Source organism: Saccoglossus kowalevskii, chromosome 7, assembly GCF_978046115.1.
Source record: "Saccoglossus kowalevskii chromosome 7, keSacKowa6.1, whole genome shotgun sequence".
Classification (NCBI taxonomy): domain Eukaryota; kingdom Metazoa; phylum Hemichordata; class Enteropneusta; family Harrimaniidae; genus Saccoglossus; species Saccoglossus kowalevskii.
This window is the reverse complement of record NC_140647.1, coordinates 25,689,485-25,716,385: the sequence shown is the minus strand read 5'-3', so window position 1 is coordinate 25,716,385 and position 26,901 is coordinate 25,689,485. Positions and strand designations below refer to the sequence as shown.

General features: G+C 34.0%; 1 protein-coding gene across 2 annotated transcripts in view; it reads left to right on the top strand.

The window, feature by feature from the left end:
* The window catches only part of LOC100368963 (receptor-type tyrosine-protein phosphatase-like N), a 209,548-nt gene that overhangs the window by 49,309 nt on the left and 133,338 nt on the right, over nt 1-26,901 (top strand). For both annotated transcript variants that reach the window (XM_085501370.1, XM_085501371.1), the window contains 4 exons: nt 2,725-2,964; nt 4,659-4,829; nt 8,449-8,581; nt 16,657-16,740. In XM_085501370.1, coding sequence (XP_085357496.1) covers nt 2,725-2,964; nt 4,659-4,829; nt 8,449-8,581; nt 16,657-16,740 — 628 coding nt within the window. The remainder of the gene's footprint in view (nt 1-2,724; nt 2,965-4,658; nt 4,830-8,448; nt 8,582-16,656; nt 16,741-26,901) is intronic.

The following is a 26,901-nucleotide window of genomic DNA, read 5'->3' as shown; positions in this document are numbered from 1 at the left end:
TTTGCTGACATTTTGATAATCTATAAAGTTTCTTTTAATATCTTTGTAGTATCTAAAATCATTTGGGGCATACTGACAAGTACATCTGTACTAATTTATCTTTGCTTGAAAATGTTAAAACTAAAAATAAATTTTTGCCTATTCTTGACAAAATTTACGTCTGAGTCGGGTATGTATGACCTAAAAAAAGTACCATATGAGAGTACCAAGATGTGAGTAGCAAGTAACACAATTTGCTGTATGAGAGTGGTAAAAAAGGCCTATGCGAGGGGTCAAATGTATTCTTCACAAGTGGCAAAAACAGTCCGAGAAAACAGGTGTATGTAAGTAGTGAAAAGAGTCATTTGCGGGTGGCAAAGTGTATAGCAAATATACACATAGACTAAAATATAGATTGTCCGCCAGGACTGGCTGTCAACTCTTGCATATATAGTTTGAGTGTGTTTCATCATGGGTAACTATAATTCTATGATTCTTTTATCCGAGACCATAGATTCATACTTATTTCACTGAAACAAAGAACAATTTTTAGATTTGATGGAGTGTGCTGTTTTATGAATATACCTTCATGTACAGTCCCTCTATCACTTTGAGGTATGTGTGAGGCTCGAAATCAGTACTCTGCACCACCGGAATGCACCGACGCATTCCCCAAAGTAAGCATTGCGCGCCACCTAGTTGCGCCACCATTCTGTGCCGTATTCTGCACCCCTCATTCTGCGCCATCGAAAAAATTCATACCTCACTTCACGTGCGAACAAAACACATCAGTTCTATTCAAACTACTGAAAGAACTTATTGATATACACACCTAAACGAATAATAAGAAATCCTCAGCACATTGTCAACCATACACACACCATTTCCTAACAAATAGAAATTTTTGATTTTACATCAGTAAAAAATGTGGTCATGCCTATAAAAAGGTATCCCTGAGTCATGCACCACCAATTACGTGAAAAAATGGTCTGCGATTCAAAAGCTGTCACACCTCGCAAAGGTGTTAAATTTGCCACATTGGACATGAAAACTGTTACTGTTGTAGTTCGTGTGGTCAAAGAGGTAATTAGCACACATTTCTGAGATAAATCATTGACAAAAAATGATACGTGAAGAAATAAAAAGCATGTTGAAGATGGAACTAATTTTCAGCATTTGCAATAATTTGGGGACAATGTTTGTCATCGACCAATACCACTTGCGGCTACTACTAGTATCTAGGAGTATCATAACAATAACTACTAGTATCACAATATAACAATAGCATCACATCCTTTGCATTGTGTAAGTTTCCCCTGTGCTAATTCAGCATTACATCACGGTTGCTTGAAATCGATGAGTAACATGGAGGTAAATAACAATAAAAATAATATACTTTCAATCTTTTTATTTGAATAAATGATACTATTATACTTAAATATTTATTGTAATGCAAGATTTATCCAGCAATAATTACACAGTGCTACAATAACATAATACATCATTGACGGTGAAAATGCGATAACGATGTCCATCACGCTGTGTACATTTTCTCACTAGACCTGGTACCATTTCAGCAATAGATCTAGTACCATTTCACCACTAGATCTAGTACCATTTCACCACTAGATCTAGTACCATTTCACCACTAGATCTAGTGCCATTTCAGCAATAGATCTAGTACCATTTCAGCAATAGATCTAGTACCATTTCACCACTAGATCTAGTACCATTTCACCACTAGAACCAGTGCCATTTCAGCACTAGATCTAGTGCCATTTCACCACTAGATCTAGTACCATTTCAGCAATAGATCTAGTACCATTTCACCACTAGAACCAGTGCCATTTCAGCAATAGATCTAGTGCCATTTCACCACTAGATCTAGTACCATTTCAGCAATAGATCTAGTACCATTTCACCACTAGAACCAGTGCCATTTCAGCAGTAGAACCAGTGCCATTTCAGCAATAGATCTGGTACCATTTCAGCAATAGATCTGGTACCATTTCACCACTAGATCTAGTACCATTTCACCACTAGACCTGGTACCATTTCACCACTAGACCTGGTACCATTTCAGCAATAGATCTGGTACCATTTCACCACTAGACCTGGTACCATTTCACCACTAGACCTGGTAGCATTTCACCACTAGATCTAGTACCATTTCACCACTAGACCTGGTACCATTTTACCACAAGATCTAGCAGCATTTTGAGCAAGTGCTACTCGCACTGACAAACTACTCTGTGTCCATTTCAACACCTATAACATAGATATGCCTGTTTTCCTGTTGCTGTTTTTGCCACTCACAAAGAACACTTTTGACCCCTCGCGTAGGCCATCTTTGCCACTCACAAAGAACACTTTTGACCCCTCGCGTAGGCCATCTTTGCCACTCACAAAGAACACTTTTGACCCCTGGCGTAGGCCATCTTTTCCACTCGCAAATGATACATTTGACCCCTCGCATAGGCCATTTTTACCACTCTCATACAGCACATTTTGCTACTTGCTACTCGCATCTATGGTACTTTTTTTTAGGTCATACATACCTCTCTGAGGGTTATAGTCCTAATAAGCACTATTGTTGTCATGGAAACTAACCTCATGTATCATTCATTTCAACCTATTCATGTATTATTCATAATTCTGTTCTTCATTCTGTATTATGTATAAATCTGAAAAAGGTTTCTCAAGAATCTAAAATTAATTTTAAGTGCATTTTTTTTTTTATAACAGAGCTTGACATAGCTAGCAAAGAAGTGAGAGTGTTGATAAATAAGATCCAGAACAACCCACAAGCATTGTCTCTGTTATCTGATGACGAAATGAATGAACTCAAGTCAATGGTGGAAGAAATCATGATGGAACTCAGAGAGGAGATTGAGATGGAAGAAAAGGTCGACAAGTCTGAAGACTTGGATACGGAAGAAAATGCTGAGAGTGAGTTGGAAGAAGAGAAAGGCTTGGAAAGTTACGGTATGTAATGTGATACAAGTTTGACCACTAGAGATAATTCAATGGAGTGTATGCTTCGTTTACATGCTTTAATATCTACCCTCTTTGTTCATCAGCCATTTTGAGATATCGGCCACCACGAAAGCCGTTCATCGGTGATGTTTCAGCAGCTGGGTGATCTTTTAGTGTTGCAAAAACAATAAAAACAGTGAAAATGCAGTAGTGAAAACAGTTTTTTTTTTCAAGAATATGAATTAATAAAATACAAATTAGCATTGGCAGGTTTGGTGAAAATTTCATGCACACACTACAGTTCTGAGGGAGCTTTTTAGAAAGTATATAAACCTGCCCAGAACACTGTCACATCCAAGTTATGCCCAGGATAGATATTCAAAAAACTAGGGACTCATAAAAATATATAGTTCCTTAGAATAATTTAGGCACAGTAATTTATACAACTGAAGCTTCTTGGATCTGGCAAGCTTTACTGACACGGGGTCAAGCAGCTATCCAATTATGAATGTGAATTTACAAATCATATATGGTAGTGATAAACTTTCAACAACAAAGTATTGAAGTCATTCAAGCTGTCAGTGATGCTTTTTATTCTTTCTTTGTTGACTGAAGAAATGTTCTTATCTGAATTCATTGCTCTAAAGCACTGCTTGCACTTGCATTTACATGTACCGGTATGTCATGACGGGAAAAAGAATGAAGTTCACATTTTGTTGAAATTGTCGCTGGTGCATATGTTGCCATATCTGGTGGGAATCAAAATTCACTTGACAACAATGATTTCCAAGCATAACAAAAATTCGTGCTCTGACCTCTTTCCCATATTTGTCATCTTCTACCAAATTGTTACATTTTCCACTTAAAATATGGAATTAATTTCTTGTTGCGTATCCATCATATACATATCATAATTGAGTTTGCCATTCGATAAATTATTGTATTATCAACATTAATTTCCAGTTATTTTTATGAATATTGAATAACATTACATGCATGTTTTAAATTGTTTTTTGGGTTAAAAAAGTTCCTCTTGCATCCTGTTTTGGATGAATTTTGTTAGAGCCATTTCTCAGACATGGTTTGACTGATCACACTCAACTTATTGGGTTATAGGTGCACCTCATATTTGTTTTCAGATTTAATTGAAAGTGGCCAACTGGTGGCCATTTTGTTGTTGTTCATGTCTATGCCAATTATTCAATAATATATCGTCTGATTCAGTGGAAAGATTGTTGAATTGACAGTCATTTTGTCCAAAATCCTAAAATTGCAGTCTTTGAATGTGTTCGGATTATTTCTTACAGATAGACAGGGCTTTCTATCGGGATCCCCACACTGGATCACTGCTAGTGATGGAATTTGGCATTAAATATAGAACAGAGACTGCATTGTCAACGCTTGTTTTTATTCTCTTGACTGTAGTCATAGTGAAGAATCTGCTCATATTTATATATATTCATCACTAGTGATGTGAAATGTTTTGGTATTTTGTACATGATCATAATTTCTCTCAATATCGTTTGAAAGTATATGGAATCCCCCAATTTTTAGTTTTCTAATGATGAAGCCTGTCATACGCTGCTTAATTAGTTTAAAGTATCTTTATTTTAAATATTTTATAAATATATTTGAGACAATTGAAATAATTTATAATAATTTTTTTTTTCCGTAGTTAACAGGCATATTATGGTTTTTTGTAGATGAATTAGTTTATGAAGTGTTACCAGACGAAGAAGTTGGAGAAAATTTGGCTGAAGTCTATGTAGAACCACAACAAGTGAAAAAGAGCAACTTGGAGTCTACTGGTCCATTTCCCTCTCCATCTTATTCTCCAGAAGAAGCAGATACTACAGAGAATGAAGAATCTGAAGGTGATAGAGTATATTATATAACAAATTAAACAGTCTAAGTTTAGAGGTAGTCAGACTCTGCCGTATAATGAGAATATTTTGTACTGTAGAAGGCATGTAGATCAGCATTTGGTGGAGATCGCTTTGTTTTGTTTGTGATTTCCTCAATTCTTATCTGTTTCTTCACCAGTCTTTCTCGCCTAAATTTGTCTGCACTTTTTTCTTATATTCTTCAATATTTCTCAAAATGAACACTAATATTGGCGCCAACAGGAAAAATTTGAGTTGATTTTCAGTTTTTACTAAAAAATTTGAATAAATTTCGTTTAAATTTTTTGAAAAAAAGTGCAGACTATAAACAGGGCTATTGTGTGATTTGTGATAAAAAGAGGGAACTGATGGTGAAAATTTTAATCTGGGCACTGAAACAAGGTGAAATATACAGATAATAATAATAACTTTATTGCATCCTTAGAATTACAAATGTTCTATTGGTTTACAGCAATAAATATATAAGTTATTAAAATAATATCAAAGTATGATAACGTAAAAAAAATAGAAAAAAAGAGTCAAGGTATTACCGGTATATTTAAAGAAAGCTCATTTCTTAAAATGAATGATTTATGTAAAAATTCCCCTAAAAGTTTTATTATATTTCTGTCATTACTTTTCATTATATATGATATGATATGATATGATATGATATGATATGATATGATATGATATGATATGATATGATATGATATATATGATAATGGATTCTGTAACAATGTAGAAATTGTGCTACAGAACATGTTCTACATGCAATAGAAGGAAACAGACAGAATATACATGGACATGTAAAATAAACCCTCACTAAATTTCAACTTCATAATCACTTCCTTGATTATTCAAATTTCAGTCATGATTTCTTCACCTATTTATCATTGTTGACATTCCCTAACTTAACCATGTTATTAAACGTCTTTGTTGATTTTAACAGCAACAATTCTAGGCCATAGTGGCCCATGGCACTAATGTGTTATGTCTTATAAATGTATTTATTACCTTGCCTGTACCATCAAAGATGGAAGGGAAAGGTATATTAAGGGAAAAATTTTGTCCGGCGTTGTCGTCGTTGTCGTTGTTGTTGTCGTCGTCGTCGTTAATAATTGTTATTGTGTGCATAATAACTTTACTAATTCTATTCCAAACTTTATCAAACTTGGTCACCTTATTCATCAGTATAAAGTCTTCCCTGAGTTTGAACAACAGATGTCCTGTATGAAAATATCATGCAAGAATTGAGAAAATCTGATAAAATATTTTGACTGTTTCTACTTGTGATACACATCAAAGGTCACTGATCTCAGTGGAAATATGCATTGTTGTATGTGTTCAATGAAGCAAATGATTTATCTTGTAATAATATCCTTGGTAATGTATCTCAGAATCCCATACTGGGTTTCAAAACCAACTCATGGAGAGATTGCACAGTCTGATACACATTTGCAAACCTACCAATAAAATCTTTACAGAAAACAAGATGTCAGAAAATCAATATAAGCACTCCTATGAACTGGGTGCCTAACTTTGATCAAGATCTGAAGCTAATAGAAAATCTGTTTAGTTCAAAGTTATCAAATCAAAAACAATACATAAAAAATACATTAAAAGCAAAACATTTCATCCACATTTTAAAAAGAAAATTATTCTAAAATATATGTATTCTGTATTTGACAAACAGTTCATTCGACAAATGAAAACTCACAGGAATATGTTTCAGCTATTAGAACAGAATGATAGAGTTTGTATAATACTAGTTTAAAAATGCACTTCAAAGATTGTAGTGTTTGAAGATGTAGATTCTCAGGAGGCAACAGTACTGTTGACTTCTCCCTCCACTGGACACCAACTAACTATTTAAGTTGATTTGCATACAAAGCAGAGCTTGCAACATGATAGCTATTCATAAAGGGTGTTTTTTTTACTTTTCATATAATACAGTAGTCACACAATGAGGCAGTTCATATTTGTCTCAGTAAATCATTAATTTTTGACAGACACCTGTACAAAATACTTGGACTAAAGCCAGCTAAAATTTTCTGTTATCTTGCATGTTTTATGAATCTATTCACATCTAAATGCAGCACTTTTTTTTTCAATGAAACATTTGTTTTTATACTAAAATATCTGAATTACTTTGAAGAAAGCTGGAAATTATGTCCCTTAAAATAATTAAACAAATAAGGCACCAATGTTTTTGTAAGATATTTACATCTTTTAAGGACATTCAGTAGACTGATTCCCCACTGTTGGTTCAACCCCAAAACTTGTTTGTATTCAAAATTAATTATGACAATGCATATTTATATTGAAACAAACTATGATAAAGGGAATTATATTATATAACAAAGGGCAAGGTCACCAGAGTTCAACTATGTTTATTTTAGTAGTGAACCACTGCATTTTGTGAAGAATTGTGTTATGGTATACTCTGATAGTGTATTCTGCTTCTTGAAAAAGAATCAATGTTTTCTAATATCAAAGACTGATTGCGTCACAGTTTCATGACATCATAGAATGATGACATCACATTTTTCTGATATCAAAGACTGATTGCATCACAGTTTCATGACATCATAGAATGATGACATCACACTTTTCTGATATCAAAGAAAGATGACGTTTATTTCATGACAATGATTGATGAAATCACATTTTTCTGATATCAAGGACTGATTGCATCACAGTTTCATGACATCATAGAATGATGACATCACACTTTTCTGATATCAAAGAATGATGACATATTTCATGTCAACAAAAAACAATGACATCACCTTTTTCTGGTAGCCAAGAATGATGACATAGTTTTCTGACAACATAGTAATGACCTCACAGTTTTCTGATAACATAGTAATGACCTCACAGTTTTCTGACAACATAGTAATGACCTCACAGTTTTCTGACAACATAGTAATGACCTCACAGTTTTCTGACAACATAGTAATGACCTCACAGTTTTCTGACAACATAGTAATGACCTCACAGTTTTCTGACAACATAGTAATGACCTCACAGTTTTCTGACAACATAGTAATGACCTCACAGTTTTCTGATAACATAGTAATGACCTCACAGTTTTCTGACAACATAGTAATGACCTCACAGTTTTCTGACAACATAGTAATGACCTCACAGTTTTCTGACAACATAGTAATGACCTCACAGTTTTCTGACAACATAGTAATGACCTCACAGTTTTCTGACAACATAGTAATGACCTCACAGTTTTCTGACAACATAGTAATGACCTCACAGTTTTCTGACAACACAGAATGACTTCATTCTAAATTTTGGACTGCTATTAAGTACAGTAAAAACTTTATTTTTGCTTGGAATGAATTTTTGTCATTTTCGCAGAGGGAATGATTCAGTGTAAATAAATTCCAGCAAATATACCTTTTTTCCTATGTTTTACAATTAACTCATCAGAAATCAGTGAAAATAAATTCCAGCTAAAATAAAGTATTTTACAGTATTTAGTTTTATTACAATGATGGTTTGTAGTTGTCTAACAATTTAAACATAAATGTTCTGAGTAACAATAAAATAAAGTTGAAGATCTACACACTCATTGAGAGATTGATAATTTTAGGTGGAACTGATGTCACTGGTGAAGCTGAGTCGTCACTGGCCGAAGAAGACCCGTTATCTGCTGCTCAAGTTGAAAATAAAGTTGAAGATCTATTAATAAATCCTGATTATACATTCGTGACAACAGCAGAGAGGTAAGTCCACCCCAGATTATACCAAAATGAACTCTGAGGGCGCCAGTGCATCATATCTCTGGAACTGTTCAAGAGGGCGCTGCTCTGTGTGATAGGTCTTGGGACTTTGCAATTAACATAATTTGATTGTTGTTTTAACAGTAAATTTATTCAGATATTCTCTTGTATTTTGACAACACTACATTTTAATCTATATATAGATTAATAATATATATATAAAACAACAATCAAATACAAAGTCTTACACTTGACTATGCAGTTCTACAATACACAACATAACATTGCTAAACAGTGCTATACTACATGTATACTGTTACACCATACCTTGCTACACTAAACCACACTACACTACACTATGTTACAATACGCTATACTAAAGTTATGGTATTCTGAACTAAAAATTTGAAAAAACCCAAATCCGCTATTAGAGGTCTATGCAGTTAGCCACCCACTCCTGTATTGCTTCTTTTATCTGTGTTCAAAACTAAACGAAAGATGGGGATTAATAGATTGGCATGGCAACATCATATTGTGCTATACTCAGCTTTGCTTTTCTGTGCTATGCTAGGCTATACTAAGCTACACTGTGCTATATGCTTAATTATAAAAAACAAGAGAGAGTAATTATTTGCTTGTGTATTATAAATATTGGGAAATAAAATGGTTGTGAAATGGATAACCTTTGCCAAGAATAAAATGCGAAGCACAAAAAGGGAGTCTTTGCAGTTAGTGTGTCTGTATGTATGTGTGTGTGTGTATGTGTGTCCGTTTGTTCCACTGATATCTCAAGAACCATACATCAGTTTTTGATGAAACGTGGTGCATAGATGCTTTGAGCCAATGCGCAGATTTGATTAGGTTTTGGTAAAAATCCATGCATATTAATTACCTAATTTGCATGATAATTAGCTGATTTGTAGCTTTTCCATGACTGTTCCACTGATATCTAGAGAACCACTCATTGGATTTTGATGAAACTTGGCACACAGATGCTCCAAACTAATGCGCAGATTTGATTAGTTTTGGGTAAAAATCTGTGCAATATTAATTACCTAATTTGCATAATGATTAATCAATTTTCGGCTTTTCCACTGATATCTCAAGTACTAATCATCACATTTCAATAAAACTTGGTACATAGATGTCATAGGACACTGCACAGACCTGATAGTTTTTAGGGTAATATGAGTCCATATTAATTACCTAATTAGCATAATTAATTAACTTTCAGCTTTTGATATTTCAAGTAGTAATTGTCACATTTCAATGAAATTTTATACATAGACGTCATAGGACACTGCACATACCTGATAGTTTTTAGGGTAATATCAGTATATATTAATTAGCTAATTTGCATAATTAATTAATTTTCAGCTTTTGATATTTCAAGTAATAATCATCACATTTCAATGACACTTGGTACATAGATGTCATAGTACACTGCACAGACCTGATAGTTTGTAGGGTAATATGAGTACATATTAATTACTTAATTTGCATAGTTAATTAATTTTCAGTTTTTGATACATCAAGTAGTAATCATCATATTTCAATGAGACTTGCTACATAGATCTTCTAGGATTATGCAGAGAACTGATTAGTTTTAATTGGATAATAATTACCTAATTTGCATAATGTTCCACTGATATATAAAGAACCACAAATTGGATTTTAATGAAACTTTTAAAGAGAACTATGCAGAAACCCAATTAGTTTTTGGTAAATATTTATGCTTATTAATCACCTAATTGACATAATTAATTAACACTGATATCTCAATTACTGATCATCACATTTGAATAAAATTTGGTACATAAATGCTCTAGGACAATAGACAGGCCTGATTAATTTTGGGTTAAAATTTGTTCATATTAATTCTCTAATTAGCATAAAAATTCATAATTTTTTTGTTCTGTTCTGTTCATATTAGTTACCTGATTTACATAATTAGTTTTCAGCTTTTCCATCAATATCTCATGTACAAGTAATTTTGAATTAATTTTGAATGTGTCTTCAATACTCTCAGCACACGGGAGTTCTTTCTAAGCTTTCTTTGATTGTTCAGTATCTTTGTATGGATTCATGAGTTAACTTTATTATAATTCAATTTGCCATTTTATATTTTATTGAATGTATCTCAAATTAATTAGTTTTATGAATGTTGAATCAAAATAAAGTTTTTGGGGTTAAAAATAATGTTGAACACCATTGTGTTTCATTATTGCCGCTATTGTAGTCATACAGTAGACGTTCTGCTCGAATTAAGATATATTAATCACTAGTGATGTGAGATGTTTTAGTATTTTGTGTATGGTAATCCTTTTCTTTGTATTACATAATCATAATTTCACTCATTCTTTCAAATGCATGGAATTCACAATAGTGTCTTTTTAATACTGATATTGTCAGGAATGATTTCATATTGTTGGATAGCGCCCTCTGTGTAAAGTTTTTTTCATCTAGCTCACCACTACAATAACATTTATTTTGTTCAACATTGATGAAGGCTTGGAAAGTACTAGTATACATGCCAGTGTTTTTACAATTAATATATAGAAAGGGTAATTCTTGGCTGTTTTCAATCACAATAGAATCTTTCTTCAAGCCAAACTCATTTATACAAATTAGATAATTAAAATATTATAACCTATAATTAAATGAAATATTTAAAGTGTAATTTGTGTGGGTGAATGCAAATGTGTGTCACCCTTTGACCACTCAATTTTTTGTGTGATTAGAAGCGTTTTTAATCTGCCAATTGATGTCTCGGAAATAACATTCATTGCCCACGCAATAATGACATGTGGTTGGTAGACCTTGCCTTTTCTTTTTAAGGATTTCCCCATGACTACACGGGCTAGCTTGTATACATTAACCTTCTTGTATGTGTTGCGAATATTTTAAATTATCATGCCATCAACACAATATTTTTTGTGGCTAATGTGGGTTAATATTTAAAACATTTTTGTATTGACCTAAATTTGAACAGTTTATACTCAAATATTTATACAAATAGTATAAAATAAATAAGTCTGGTTTAAATATTCAATTTATTTGACCTTTGAACGTCTGAATAAAGGAAAAAATGAATTTCATGTTTGAAACAAAATATGAATGGTTTAATTTAAAAGATAATTAACTCAATTGTGTGAGTTGAAAAAAAACACAAGATGTATGATAGAGGCCCACATGGTTAGCCACCCACTCCTTAATTTGCATATCAATAGACTTTGTATAGCTGAATTTTATCAGTATCCAAGTCTAAACGAAAAACGGAAGGAATGGTAGATGAGGATTGATAGGTTGGCATGACAACAGCATCGCTAACACTTTTGTTCACCAAGATGGTAAATTAAATTTTGTTAGAATTTTGACACCCTTATCTCTTCACTATGAAACTGTTGTGGTTTCAATCTCTGAATATTTTTATGTAACGGATTGTTTTTTCTGTGAATCATGAATCATATCCTATTGTGTTTTTTTTGGATCGTATTTTTGGTATTTGAATCGTGGTAAGTATAATTCATTACATTTTGAGGCATTTTTGATTATTTTGGCAGCAGTGAGTTGAAAAATGGAAAGAGGGCCATTTTTGAGGGCAGTGTATTTGGTATCTGTCAACTGTAAGAATACTCAATAGGCTGGAATTCATTATTTCAGTGGAAGATAATTTATTTTACTTAAGCATTTCTGCCTTCGGCTGGAAACTTTAAAAGCATGACATTTTTCTACATTTACAAGGCAGTGTTCATGTGGCCTATTGATGTTAGTAATTGGGGTCTGTCTACTTGCATATATATACTGTACTTGGGTGTACACATTCCATCGCAACATATTATTGTCTGTGTGATTCCTGCAGTTCGGATTTGTCTTTTGTATTTCTTCTATGATTAATTCAAAAAAGAAAATCAAACATTTCATGAGCCTTGTCGATATTGGTTAACTTTCATCATTATTCATTTATTTATTTAATTTTTTTTTTTAAATGATCTTGAACCCTGTAAGCAATGTGAAATCAATTAACCCAAAGAGGACTGCATGCAAAACGCAGCACAATGCTGATTATTCGGGAGTAATAATTCTTCAGTTTTGCTTAAATTAAAGATATGGCACTGGTACTGCAATGAATTGATATTTGTTTCTAGGGGGTGAAGGGGTTATACAAATATCTGCTTGCCATATTCTCTCCTACTGTAAAATACTTTATTTTAGCTGGAATTTTTGGTGTTTTGTATGGAATTTTGTTTCACAGAAAGTTGAATGAAAAATATAGTGAAAAAATTATATTCACTGGATTTTATGTTCACTGAATCATCCATTCAGCGTAAATTAATTCCAAGCGAAAATAGGTACTTTACAGTATATTATATCGTTATTGCTGATAAAAATTGTCTATTTGTGTGGTTGAAAGCTATTTTCCTGACAGTCACAAGTATAAAGATTTAGATAATTGGTTATTGAAGTCCCATGTCTATCAGGAGATATTTACTGTGAAATTAGATGACAATATTTACTTATTCTGCCTACCTAAAATAAACAAGTTTCAAAGATTTATATATATAAAAATTAACTAATGGGAGAAATCAATAATTAGTTCACTGTTAAAAAAAAAAACAGACTTGTAATTTCACAAATTGACTAGTAGATCAACCACTGTACTATAGCACTTAAAACTGTCTGGTTGAGGTTTATAAAAATCTGTGATCCATTTTAAACCATAATGGATTGTATTTGCTTTATTAAAATCTCATCTCCAAGACAAATACATATATAAACCATATAATCACATTTGAATCCTGAATGCTAAAAATACTACTTATTTTGACAATAGAAACACCTCTGTATTATATACACCTTATTTCATATTGTTCACCAACATTTTTAAAAAAATGGAAAATAATTAATAAAATAAAGTTTATGAAAAATAAATAATTGAAAACATATTTAAAAAAAATAAAATAAAAAAAGCCCAAACTAGGATCTTATTTTAATCAGATTAAAAAAAACCAATTACTAAATATGTGGAAAATTTGCACACAAATTTTGGAGAGAAAAAACTCTGTTGCTAAGGAGTAAAGAAAATCTAGATCAATGTAGAAATGTAAAGCTGTTATCTATTGATTTGAAATGTGCTCATAGTAGATTGAGGTTATGTTGTTTTTCATTATATAGTTACATTTATTATTATTGCAGTACAACATATATTTACACCAACTGTCTGCAAATGTGTATTCCTTTGATGTTTTATTAAACTGTTGGAGCTTATGGCTTCACTTGGCTCTGACTATAATTATCATACCCATATTTTGTCTAAGTTACGATAGGATTTAACCTCCCACAGTAATAATCTATAAACATAATTTCTGTGTGATTTGATTCAATCCTTCCATTGCAAAACCCCACCAACAGGATATACTTAAATCTTTACAAATGTAATTTCAAAAAAACAAAAAAATTGTCAATATAGTAAAAGAGGAAACGCATCATTAGTTGCTGACGTCATAGCAACAACCTGCTGATGTCATCACTGTCGGCCATTTTTTTTATTAAGCATATTTTGCTTCTGCAGATTTATTTTGATGATTTTAATTTTACTCCTTTCAAAATAAATTTAAATTATCATATCAATCATATTAATATTGGATGTTTATATATTATTTTCATTTTCTGTTGATACAAATATTACGTTCATATTAATCAATCTGGAATCTTATTTCACATAATCAGTAAATTATTGAAAAACAATCAGTTCTATAAAGACCTTTCTATCAACCCAGTCTCTTCACAGATATTTTTTTATCAGTCAGGTAATACAAGGCAACAAATTGAAATATAATAAAAATAAAATCAATTAATGTGTTTACAAATAAACAAAAATTTAGATTAAAAGTAATCTCAGTTATCTGGTAATATTAGGAACAAATTGTTTCTGTATATTTGGAGCCTACAGGAATATTATAATTAATGATTAGAATTTTATTTCATTTTGATTATTATTTCTGTGTGCTCAGACTGACTAATACGTAGACCAGCAATTGTCACTTTAATGTATGCCAAGTAAACTGGACAGTTCTATTTATAGAAACTGTGCAATACTTGCCGTGAATACTAAATGATTGATGTGTATATATTTATGTAGAACTTAGAGTGAATGAGTGACGTCAGCAGGTATATACATGTATCGGTACGTCAGTGACATTGTAGTATTTTTATAGACTGTTCAATTCTTTGACATGGTGGTTAGTGTGTGTGTAGTCACAGCTAAAATGTCTAGTGGAATTTACTGGTAGCAAAATGTACAAAGTTTCTGTGAAGGTGAGGGTTTAAATTTATGAACTATGCCATGCCATGAATTCATGTGGGTCCCACACTACTTTATGACATGTTATGTACACAACACTGTACAGTAGGGTTACACACAACATGACGCGTACTATGCCATATTGAGCCACGCGATGCATATATTACCATGTCTCAACACCTAACCACACCTAACCTCGCTTCAACTCACCTCACCTCACCTCACCTCACTTTACCTCACCTCGCCTCACTACAGTATGCCACACCATACAACAAAGATGCACACCACATTATGTGCACATGCATCACTACGCAACATTACACCATATACTACATCACAGTATGCCATAGAGCAAACACCACACTATGCCATAGGGCAAACACCACATTATGCCACATGGCAAACACCACATTATGCCACAGGGCAAACACCACACTATGCCATAGGGCAAACACCACACTATGCCATAGGGCCAACACCACAATATGCCACATGGCAAACACCACATTATGCCACAGTGCAAACACCACACTATGCCACAGGGCAAATACCACACTATGCCACATGGCAAACACCACACTATGCCACAGGGCAAATGCCACACTATGCCACATGGCAAACACCACACTATGCCACATGGCAAACACCACACTATGCCATAGAGCAAACACCACACTATGCCACAGGGCAAACACCACACTATGCCACAGGGCAAACACCACACTATGCCACAGGGCAAACACCACACTATGCCACAGGGCAAACACCACACTATGCCACAGAGCAAACACCACACTATACCACAAGGCAAACACCACACTATGCCACAGGGCAAACACTACACTATACCACAGGGCAAACACCACACTATACCACAGGGCAAACACCACACTATGCCACAGGGCAAACACCACACTATGCCATAGAGCAAACACCACACTATGCCACAGGGCAAACACCACACTATGCCACAGGGCAAACACCACACTATGCCACAGGGAAAACTCCACACTATGCCACAGGGCAAACACCACACTATGCCACAGGGCAAACACCACACTATGCCACAGGGCAAACACCACACTATGCCACAGAGCAAACACCACACTATACCACAAGGCAAACACCACATTATGCCACAGGGCAAACACTACACTATACCACAGGGCAAACACCACACTATACCACAGGGCAAACACCACACTATGCCACAGGGCAAACACCACACTATGCCACAGGGCAAACACCACACTATACCACAGGGCAAACACCACACTATGCCACAGGGCAAACACCACACTATGCCACAGGGCAAACACCACACTATACCACAGGGCAAACACCACACTATGCCACAGGGCAAACACCACACTATGCCACATGGCAAACACCACACTATACCACAGGGCAAAACCTGTGGTAACTGAACCCTGTGTTCTGTGTAAACTGAATATTGTGTGAACATAGCCTAGTGCTACTTGAAGCCAAACCCTATATAAACCTATCTTTATTTAACCTAAGCCCCTGCGTAAAACAAACCCTGCGTGAAGCAGACTCTGTAAACCAAACCCTATGTGTTAACTTAAATCATGTGTAAACTTGCAGCAAATCCAAATCATTGTCTTAATTCATCACACATATCTCACATGTGTTGACATGTTTCACTGTCATATATACATTCAGTGTATATTAGGATACTGGGAGAAACAAATTTCATATGCAATAATTTGTTATCATTCATCTGAATTTGTAATAATTTTCTCTTTATTGACAGACTGACTCCGGAAAAGGGACTTCGCTTTGTTGAAGAGCTTGCTAACATCATCGGTATTCCGCAGAGTTCATTTTCTGACATCAGGTAATTACATTTTTTTAAAAACTTTATTGGTAATTAAGTTTCACCTTTCCTTATTTTCGCAGTTTTCTGTTTTGTCGGTTTGTTACTAATCAGTCGAATACTTGTTTATATTTGCGGTTGTCTGTTTTCTCGGTTAGTTATTATTCGAACTGTGGTTTATATTTGCAGTTGTCTGTTTTGTCATTTAGTTATTATTCAGTCGATCTCTGGTTGGACTATTAGGTCAATTCTGTGATGTACTTCTAGATTAAATACTTTGCATTCATTCTAATGTCATCTCTTATATGAATGCATTTTGTTCTATGCTGTGATCAAACTGTTACATGACAGACACGCTTTCAAGTTTTTAAAGATTTTTCATCTTTGATCACCAGTCCATATAATGGCATATGTTGACCCCTAGTGTTCAAACTAATCTGAATATCTGGACACAGCTGTTGTAATGACTTAATTTCATGTTGAATCAATGATGTGATGCAATGGAGATAATATATATTGTCTATACAGTAAAACAAACGAACGAACAAATGAATGAATGAACAAATGAATGAATTAATGAACGACTGAACGAACAAATGAATAAATGAATGAATGAATAGTACAATGAATGAACAAAACAATGAATGAACAAATGAAAACATCAATGAAAATACCAGTGCCTAATGACTTAATGAATCAACAACCATCCAACCAACCAACCAACCAGTCAAGGTCTGATGCAATAAATCCTCATACAAACATTCTCAAAATGCACATGGCGTTTCTTTATTTTTTTCTTATAAACAACTAATTCTTTTCCAGTTTCTGGATCATAAACCTTCATTTACATTCTGTGTATGTTTAATCAGCAGGTTTTCTTCTAGACCTACTGCAGGTGTGAAAAATGTCATTTCAAGTTAACTAAAACATTTACTATACATTCCACAAGTATTTTATTGCATTGACTTGTTGTTGCTGTATCTAGGACAGTCTGAAGGCTATACGCTGGCAGCTGTGTCGGATTTAATCAGTTGCCGGCCTGTCCTTGAATGCTGTTTACATTTAGGTGGTCATTTCAACTTTTGCTAGATTTACACAACAGCATTTTATCAGAGACGAACTATTCTTCCTTCCAATAATTAACACAAGATTATCTTTTGTGTGTTTACTGGTATATGGTTTTGGCCTAAAATGAATCAAAGTTAGGCCAAGATCATGCTGAGCTAGAACAGTGCCCTTGACTGGGGGGTTCTTGTTTGGATGGTCAAGGCCAGGCCAGGCCAGGCCAGGGACTCATATTGGAGTTTATCATTGAACTCTGCTCGAGCTGGCACAAGCTGGACACATTTATAAAATGCTGTCCTTTATATTGGTGATCAACAAGTGGTTGTCTTTCACTTTTTGTTACCATAACAACACCATGTGAATGAAAATAAAACAAAAACAAGATATTTGTATATAGCAGTTTTTTTAAAGCTGTGTCTTACACAATTTCTGTTGCCTTTATATGGTTCATATTTTGTGGAACGCCACTGGTCATAAATACATTCTCTATCATGATTCTAGTGTCACTTCTCCTCTGGGTCTGGTACAGTTCCCTTTAGTGTCTGGGATACTGACCCCCTGGTGTCTGGCATAGTGACCCCTAGTGTCTGGCATAGGGACCTCCTTGTGTCTGGCATAGTGACCCCCTCGTGTCCAGTATATTAACCCCCTAGTGTCGAACATATTAACCCCCTTGTGTCTGGCCTAGTAACCCCCTTGTGTCTGGCTTAGTGACCCCCCTAGTGATGGCATAGGCCCCCCCCCCCCCCGGTGACTGGTGTAGTGACACCCTGGTGACTGGTGTAGTGACCCTCCTTGTGACTGGCATAGTGGCCCTCAAGTGTCTGGCAAAGTGCCCCCCCCCCCCCCCAGTGTCTGGTGTGGTGCCCCCCCCCCCAGTACCAGGTGTAGTGACTCTCTGGTGTCTGGCATGGTAGACACTCCCCCCTTCCCCTGGTGCCTGGCGCAGGGACCCCTGATGCCTGGCGTAGTGACCCCCTGGTGTCTGGTATAGTGACCCCCTGGTGTCTGGCATAGTGACCCCCCCTAGTGCCCGGCATAGTGACCCCCCCTAGTGCCCCTGGCGTAGTGACCTCCTGGTGTCTGGCATATAGGAACCCCTCGATGTCTGGCACCCCTGGTGTCTGGCGTATTGAGCCAATGGGCCAAATATGTTACATAAATTTACAATCAATTCAACTTTTATTCAAGTCTTTTGCCTCTACACTGAAAACTAGTAGGTAGAGTGTTGTTGGTAGTAGGATTCTGATTTCTAACAATGAAATAGTTGTTGACCTGTAACATGTGGAGTTTAATAAACATGAAGTATTATTCTGCCCCTTTATTTGACATGTAATAATACAGTGAACGATGCCACTGTGTGAATTAAAGTACTGTTAAAGACTACGTTGTCAATCATTGTGGCTTCCACAACCAATTTTCTATCATAATCATGCATATACTGAATTATATCTTTGTTATGTCATGTAAATGTGGCATTTTGAATTTTTACACATTGAAATAATCTGTATATTCTTAAATTTTTTTTTTTTGAATTGCTTTTAAATGTTTTTGGGGGTTGCGTATATAAACCATGAAATGAACAACTGTGTACGGAATATTCCATTTCTGAGCCATTTTGAATCGTGTTCACTCCACAGTGTTCAACATGATATATTTTAAGTGTGGCCATTTTGAAGGGATGTGCACGTATGCGTTGATTCCCACACTTCAATAGAAAACCTTTTATATTGGAAACTAAGCCGTACTCATACATATGCATTAAAATGATAAATCTGCTACATGCTGCTGCACATTGTGTGAACTGATCAGCAAAGAGACATGGTTGACAGGCATCCACTGCAGGTCAGTCCACAACATACTATCATAGGTTTAGCATAATATCTCAAGATGACGTTTTTTTTTTTTTATGAGTATGTGAAATGGATGAAAATATGTCTAGTATAATAATCTCTTCTTTTTCCAAGACTGGTGGTGTTGGTTTTATTCTTCTTGTTTTACCTATACCTGCCGACTGGTTAAGTAGAAATGATTTGAAAACTGATTATTTTCAGTAATCATATTTTCATTCAGTGGAGTTCAATAGAAATATAGTTATGTTTTGTTGTAATGTGGGTCAGTATTAGATTTGCTGAAACTGCAAGATATCTAATTTTTCAATAAAAAAATAGATATGTGCCACCAATACAACAGAATGTATATATCAGCTATAATCAATAGTTGTACTTTTTGAGAATATTGACTTGTCACTGATCAATTCTTTTCTGTGGTAAATCAATACTGTCACAAAATAAATCAACAATTTGAATATGTTTTGACGTACATGTAAAATATCATCAATGATAACATCAAAAATATTTATTATAAACTAATTTTTAAGAACTCTCTAAAACTTTTACATGTTTATTAGTCAGCAGCTCTGATATATAGTATTGGTAAAGTTAACACCAAAATGTGTTTGTTCGGAAATTGCTGAATTTTGTAGTTATTTTCCGTAAATTATATCTTTATAAAATTATTTTACTTAAAAAAAAATCAAATCTTGTAGAAAAATTATGAATTATGATGTAAAATTTGTAATCAATCTTTTTTCCTGAAAAATCATTATCATGTAGGCCTTTAAAAGTTGTATATATTGTAGTTACTAAATAATATCTTTATAAAATTATTTTACTTAAAAAAGTCAAATCTTTTGAAAAATTATAAATTATGATGTAAAATTTGTAATCAATAATTTTTCCCCAAAAATGGTTGAATATGCAAATATAACACTATCTATGTATTTATATGAAAATACTAGAGTTGAATATAGTACAACATGTGTGCAAACTTTACGAGTTCACTTTGCACACGTTGAATTGTTGTCGTATTTAATTGAAATTTAAGTGAAATTTATCTTATCCCAAACAAATCTTTATTTTTTGACTTTGTCATGATAGTTTGCCATAATTTTTGGAAGTAGAAAAAAGTATTAAAATAAATGTAAATAGGAAATAAATTAAAGAACAAAATCAAATATTATGTACCAGATTTCGCTTTGCATATATACATATTTATTTTCGTATAGACATTATCGTCAATGACATAAAACTGGTAAAAACTGGTACATGTTTAATAATCAGCAGTTCTGATATGTATTATTAATAAAGTTTAAGTCAAATTGTGTTTGTAAGGAAATAATTATTTGACAGTTTTTTGACAGTTTTTTTTTTTATTTTGTGGTTGATTTTTGTAAATAGACTTTATAATAATTTTTTACTTCCAAAATTATCAAATCTTTTGAGAATTGTTGAATATGTAAAGTTTGTAATCAATATGTTTTCATGCTAAAATCATTATAATAAATGTAGGCCTTTAATGTGGTGTTCACCGTGTACCAATATACGGAGTTTTGACTGTTGAAAAACATGTGTGAAACAATTAACATAGTCGTCCCAAGGAGGGTTACAGTGTAGTTTAGCTTGGAGTTCAAGGACTTGAGTTCTGTGTTTAACCTGGAGTTGAGTCACAATGCCCTCTAATGACACCCCTTAGTGGTGTAGGTTCATACTACAAGATAACAGACAACATGCTATTAAACTGCTCATTCGCACGGAAATACTTTTTCTGCAGAGCAGACAAAATTTCATTCGCACATGTGAAAAGGCTTAAAAACTTCAAAAGGATGATTGAATATGCAAATATTACACTACCTGCATATTTACATAAATATACTGAAGTGGAATATAGTAAAACATATGTGCAAACTTTATGAGTTCTTTGGTGGTGGTATAGCTCTCACATTAATAACAGTATTAAATGGATACCCTTTGGACTGAAATTAAAAAACAAGATCGAATCATGTTCCAGATATAAATATTTTTATTGTTCATATAATATAAGGGATTGTAAGCATATTTTTTGTTTATTTTCAAACCATCACTTAAAACTCAAAAATCTCAAAACCCCCAACCCTGTCAACATATTGTTGTTTTTTACAAATGACCTCGTATAGGATTTTTTAAAAATGTTTCTGCAAAACAAAACTAATAGGATTGGTTTTCTGATGAAGATTATCATTGAGATTTGAGTATAAAACATTAGGTATTAACTTTATACAAATTTCATTGCAATTTGGCTCTTATTATTTTAAGTAGCTTCAGCTCTAAAAGTTGTAGCATATATGTATTAAACAAATATTCTTACTAGATTGGAATTACAGTTCCAGACAAAACTGAGATTAGTTGAGATTCTATTGTTGCGTTCACGCACAGCTCCTTAGCACGGGCTAAGAGGTCAAATTCCTTAGCCCGTGCTAAGAAAACGTGCGTGAACGCTTAGCACGGGCTAAGGAATACGGGTTAAATCTGATCCGAATTTAAGACGCGGTCTAGACCTTGGCACGGGCTAACGAAGTATGCGCGAACGCTTAGCCCAGGGCTAAGCACCCTCTGCGGCGACCTTTGGGTGTGAAAATTGTCCCATGTTCGTATAACGACTCTATTCCACCAGTCATTACTCCGCGCTCGTTTCCACAATGATCGGGTCGCTGTAGTAGAGCGTACAGCATGCAGCAGCTCCAATTGTGGACAACATAAATTTGGTTCGCTGTCTACGACGTGCATTAATAAAACTCTGTATTCTGTTACGCCCGTTGTATACTGTTTCTGTGCATCCAAATAAGTTGGGTCCGTCTTCTCTGCGTTCCTGTGCACGTCGCTTCAAAATTAGAACGAAACATGCCAGCAGCAGAAATAGAACCTCGCGCGTGTCATCCATTTTTCGTTCGTAAATAGCGGCTTACCAAAGGTCACCGACTAATGGCACCCCTTAGCCCGTGCTAACGACTGGCCCTCCCTGTGCGTGGACGCAATTGGGTCTAGCCAAAATGCAAATATGCTAGATAAGCCTAAATCAGCTTAAATCTTAGCCCGTACTTCGTGTAACGTGAACACAACTATTGTCTAATCCCAGGTATTCTGTGGTGCCTCTTTAATTGATTGGATGGGATTAAGAGGTACCACATTAGCTTATACAGTGTACTTTGTTGTTTGTTTAGGTAAATGATTGCAAATTAAATACAGCAATGCTACTATTGAAGACATCACAGAAAAACTTAAAATGCAATTCCAGAAAAAAAGTAAAGAATGCATGTTTGATGATGATAAGGGCGTGCATCACAAAAACAAATTGAGAACATACAGAGAAATAAAAACTGATTTTTCTTTTGAGAAATACCTCCAAATAATTAAAAATCCACTATATTGTGCTGCAATGACTAAACTTAGAATAAGTGCCCACCGTTTACAGATTGAATCAGGCAGATACAAAAACATCTCCATCTCTGATAGAATATGCCCTGTCTGTGATCTTGGAGAAATTGAAGATGAGAAACATTTCCTTTTCACGTGCCAGCTATATGATAAAGAAAGAACCAGCCTTTTTACTAAACATAAAATGCATGGAGAGACATTAATAAACATATTAAATAATAAAAACGATCACAAAATTAAAGACATTTCAAAACACATTTATACTTGCTTTATGCTTAGGGAGCAAAAAATCAAACAATAACTTCAGTACCAGCTGCCTCAAAAAAAACCCCCACAAAACACAGATTTACATTTATTTACATTATATTACAATTATTCATTTATCTCTTATTGTGAGATGTGTATTTATTTCATTCATTTACTGTATTTTTAGTATTTCCTTTTATTTTCATTTTTTTATTATTACATGTTTTTGACTTTATTGTACTTTTTGTCAAGATCTCAAATGGGATAGGATAGCAATAAAGAATTACTTACTTACTTACTTCATATTGTGGTGTACTAGTATTTGGATTTGAGCTTTCACTTTATTCACTGGGTTTTAATTTTGCTTATTTCGCTGACTGAAAAATGCGCTAAATTAAAACCCAGTGAATATGTAAATTGGAGCATAGAACACATTATGTATAATAGCCTTAATCCTGACAGCCATACATACTAGTACATCAAATTGACCAGATAAGGGTTAGACCATAGTACATATGTACAGGGCTTGTTAATATGTTGTGTGAGCATAACTTACTAAACATAGTGCATGCACCACAAAATGAAGCATTCAATCCTGTTTGAAGTGGAAAGCTAACTAAATCAATGATATAGTTTATACATGTTTCTCAGCAAGGGGTGGCACCATAGGGATTTGTTTATTGTCCACATTGAAACCATATAACAAGGCTTGAAATTGAACCGGATGTGGTCTCTATATCACCCCCCCCCCTCCTTCACTGTCCTAGCACTGATGTAATATTCACACACACACTAGCTGTAACCAAACCAAACAGACAATATTGTGTATTACGCTTATTATTCATCCTTCAATTTTATTTTTCAAATCGTAAGTCTGATTGCTTTCATTATATGTTATTTCATTTTGTGTAGATACTTTCACTGTTTTCACTCATATTTGTTTATTTCTTTAATTTCACTTTTTTGTTCGCATTATCGCTGATGTATTTATTTATTTTGGTCATGGCTGATATTTTTAACTATTTTTGCTAAATAGTTGAGCCACACTGTTTTCATATCTATAATTCTCTATTATTGGCAAATGTACCTGTATTGTATCAAATCTGATGCTATGAGTTTTAAAAAAGAAAAAAAATATGCCAGGCGCCACTTGAAGTAACTTCTGTCTCTACTGGCATTTTTTTTTTTTTTTATGGTGAGCTAATTGCATGTGCATCTCTCAAATCTAATACTAAAGGTTTTGAAGGCAGGGCAGACTGTACTGATTTATTCTGCTGAGTAAAATGTCAGCACCAGGAATGGAATTCACATACTCTGATGTGAACATACTAACTACTGTACCATAGTACAGGTGGTTACTTTTTTAATGTTATCGGAAAACGGTTCTTGATGACATTCTTAATTTTCGTTACATCATGTTGCCGTCAAAAATACTTTATATTTGATGTATTTCAGCTAACAAACTTTGATTTTCCAATCATTTCTACAGTCAGCAGGTGTCATTTATGTAGAAGCATGGGAGGTGAGCTGAAAAATAAAATTTTTTAAATTCAAAACACGATAATTGAGTTTGTAGTCTTCCAAACTAGTGCACTCGGCCACAAAATCTAGTCAAATTTGCACATAAATTGAAACGAATTGCAGGGAAAAAAAAAAGCATTTTGTAATTACAGTAAACTAGTTTACAAAATATACATCATTAATACTCCTTTTTTTAAATCTGTTGTGCAAACTTTCATTTTTATGGACATTATTAATCTCTTTGTTCAAGGAAAGTGAACCAAACATCCGTGCGGTAATCAGATTACTATTTTGACCTAACGAGGAAACACGGACTACGTGGGCATTTGGGCATGTGATATACATGGACATATACCCCACTCAGCAGTTGTGTATTCTGTAAATCTCTAACAGCTGTATCCTGTATATAATGCCTAAGTAAAAGGTTGGAATGAAATTTTCTATTCTTAGGAGCGAATTTCGGGGTATTTTCACTTCCTGGCAAACACAATCAGTTAGAAAAAATGGATGAAACTCTTTAAAAAAAAAAAAAAAAAAAAAACCTGTTCTTTGGGCTATTTGTTGACTCTCCTGAATCGAGTAACAAGATTACACTTACCGTACATATACAAAATATGTACTTGAGTTTGGGCAGGTTTCTCGACTTTAGCTGTTTTCATCAACTCTTTGACCACAATAAAAACATGATAAAGTGTTGGATGTCACAGCAGCATAGAATGTTCTGTGACGTAACTCCATCCCCAAGAGTTGAAACGTCTGATTGCTGAGCTAGATTTTGTTCATAGCTTTTATTAAGTTAAAGCTATAGACGAATTTCCGAGGATAATGCATAAGAACTATTAAAGACCATTGCAATCGCAACCTTTTTAGTTTTTTCTCTCTCGGGAAGATAGACTGATATCAACATTGAGCTTTTTAATTTGATCACCGATTGATGGTTTGATAATTATTCTGCCTGCTGCTTGAATCCACGTTTGTTTAGCAGTGCACGTGTAAACCAACAATTATTTCACATGCATGTTGTATGGGAACATATCGAACATGTGGCATTGTAATGTTTAATTTACTCCATCTTTTTGTTGATAACACTGCACGTGTATTGGAAAACTCCAAGTGGGTTTCTTGTTTTACTAATTTTATTATTTTTTTTAAGATCGACTAAGGATTAAAAATATGAATTATGTGTTAAAGGAATATTCATAAATATAGATTACCGAATCAACTTTTTTTTTTCTTGTTTAATTCTTTTATGTTAAATTAGGTAATATTCTTTCCCTAGTTGCTGGTAAGCACCGTTTTATATTCAAGAAATAGAATCCGAAAATCAATAATGCATCTGAAAACAGCATTAAATGTCAATCCTCATTCGTGTACATAATACTTTACTATATCAAGCTTGTTGCCTGTGGGGGGAAAACTAGATTTGTTTTGTTGGTCACTGAACAGTCTATCAGTCTACATCTATCCCTTTGGAGACTGGTGTTATATGGCTGTGCAATATGTCTTTTATATGCAGTGTCAGAAAAAATAAAATCCAATTTTCTCCTGTGATTGGAAGTGATCGATTTGCAATTCTTTGACTTTATTTCTAGTGTTTTCAGGGTTTTGTGGGACTATATGTACTTTGTACGAGGTGGGGGATGTGTGTGGTCGTTCTGTCATGCTGAGTAAAAATTAAAAGAATGTTTTTCAGAAATTGCTGAACAATAGTTTCATATCAAATTTAATTGTTATGAATTGCCAATATTTAAGTTGCTGTTCCATGACAACAAACATTGATTTTTCACCACAAAGTATTTTGCTTCACTTTGGTGGCCATTTTGAATGGAAAATCTCTCTATACATGTAAGGGGGTATATATATCAAGACTGAGGGGGCTGAGTATTGGGAATTCGTGAAAGGGTAAGTTTGCGCAGAATAAAAATTAGTATAAAATTCTGAAGGGGATAAAAACATGTAAAGAAATGTGGCCTCTCACACATTTGATAGAGGAATGTCAAACGTGAATTTGAACCTGGATATATAAAGTTCAAAATTTGAGCAATTTTTTTTTTCAACTTTTTACTTCTCTACCATCATTCCATCTGTTCTTTGGAAT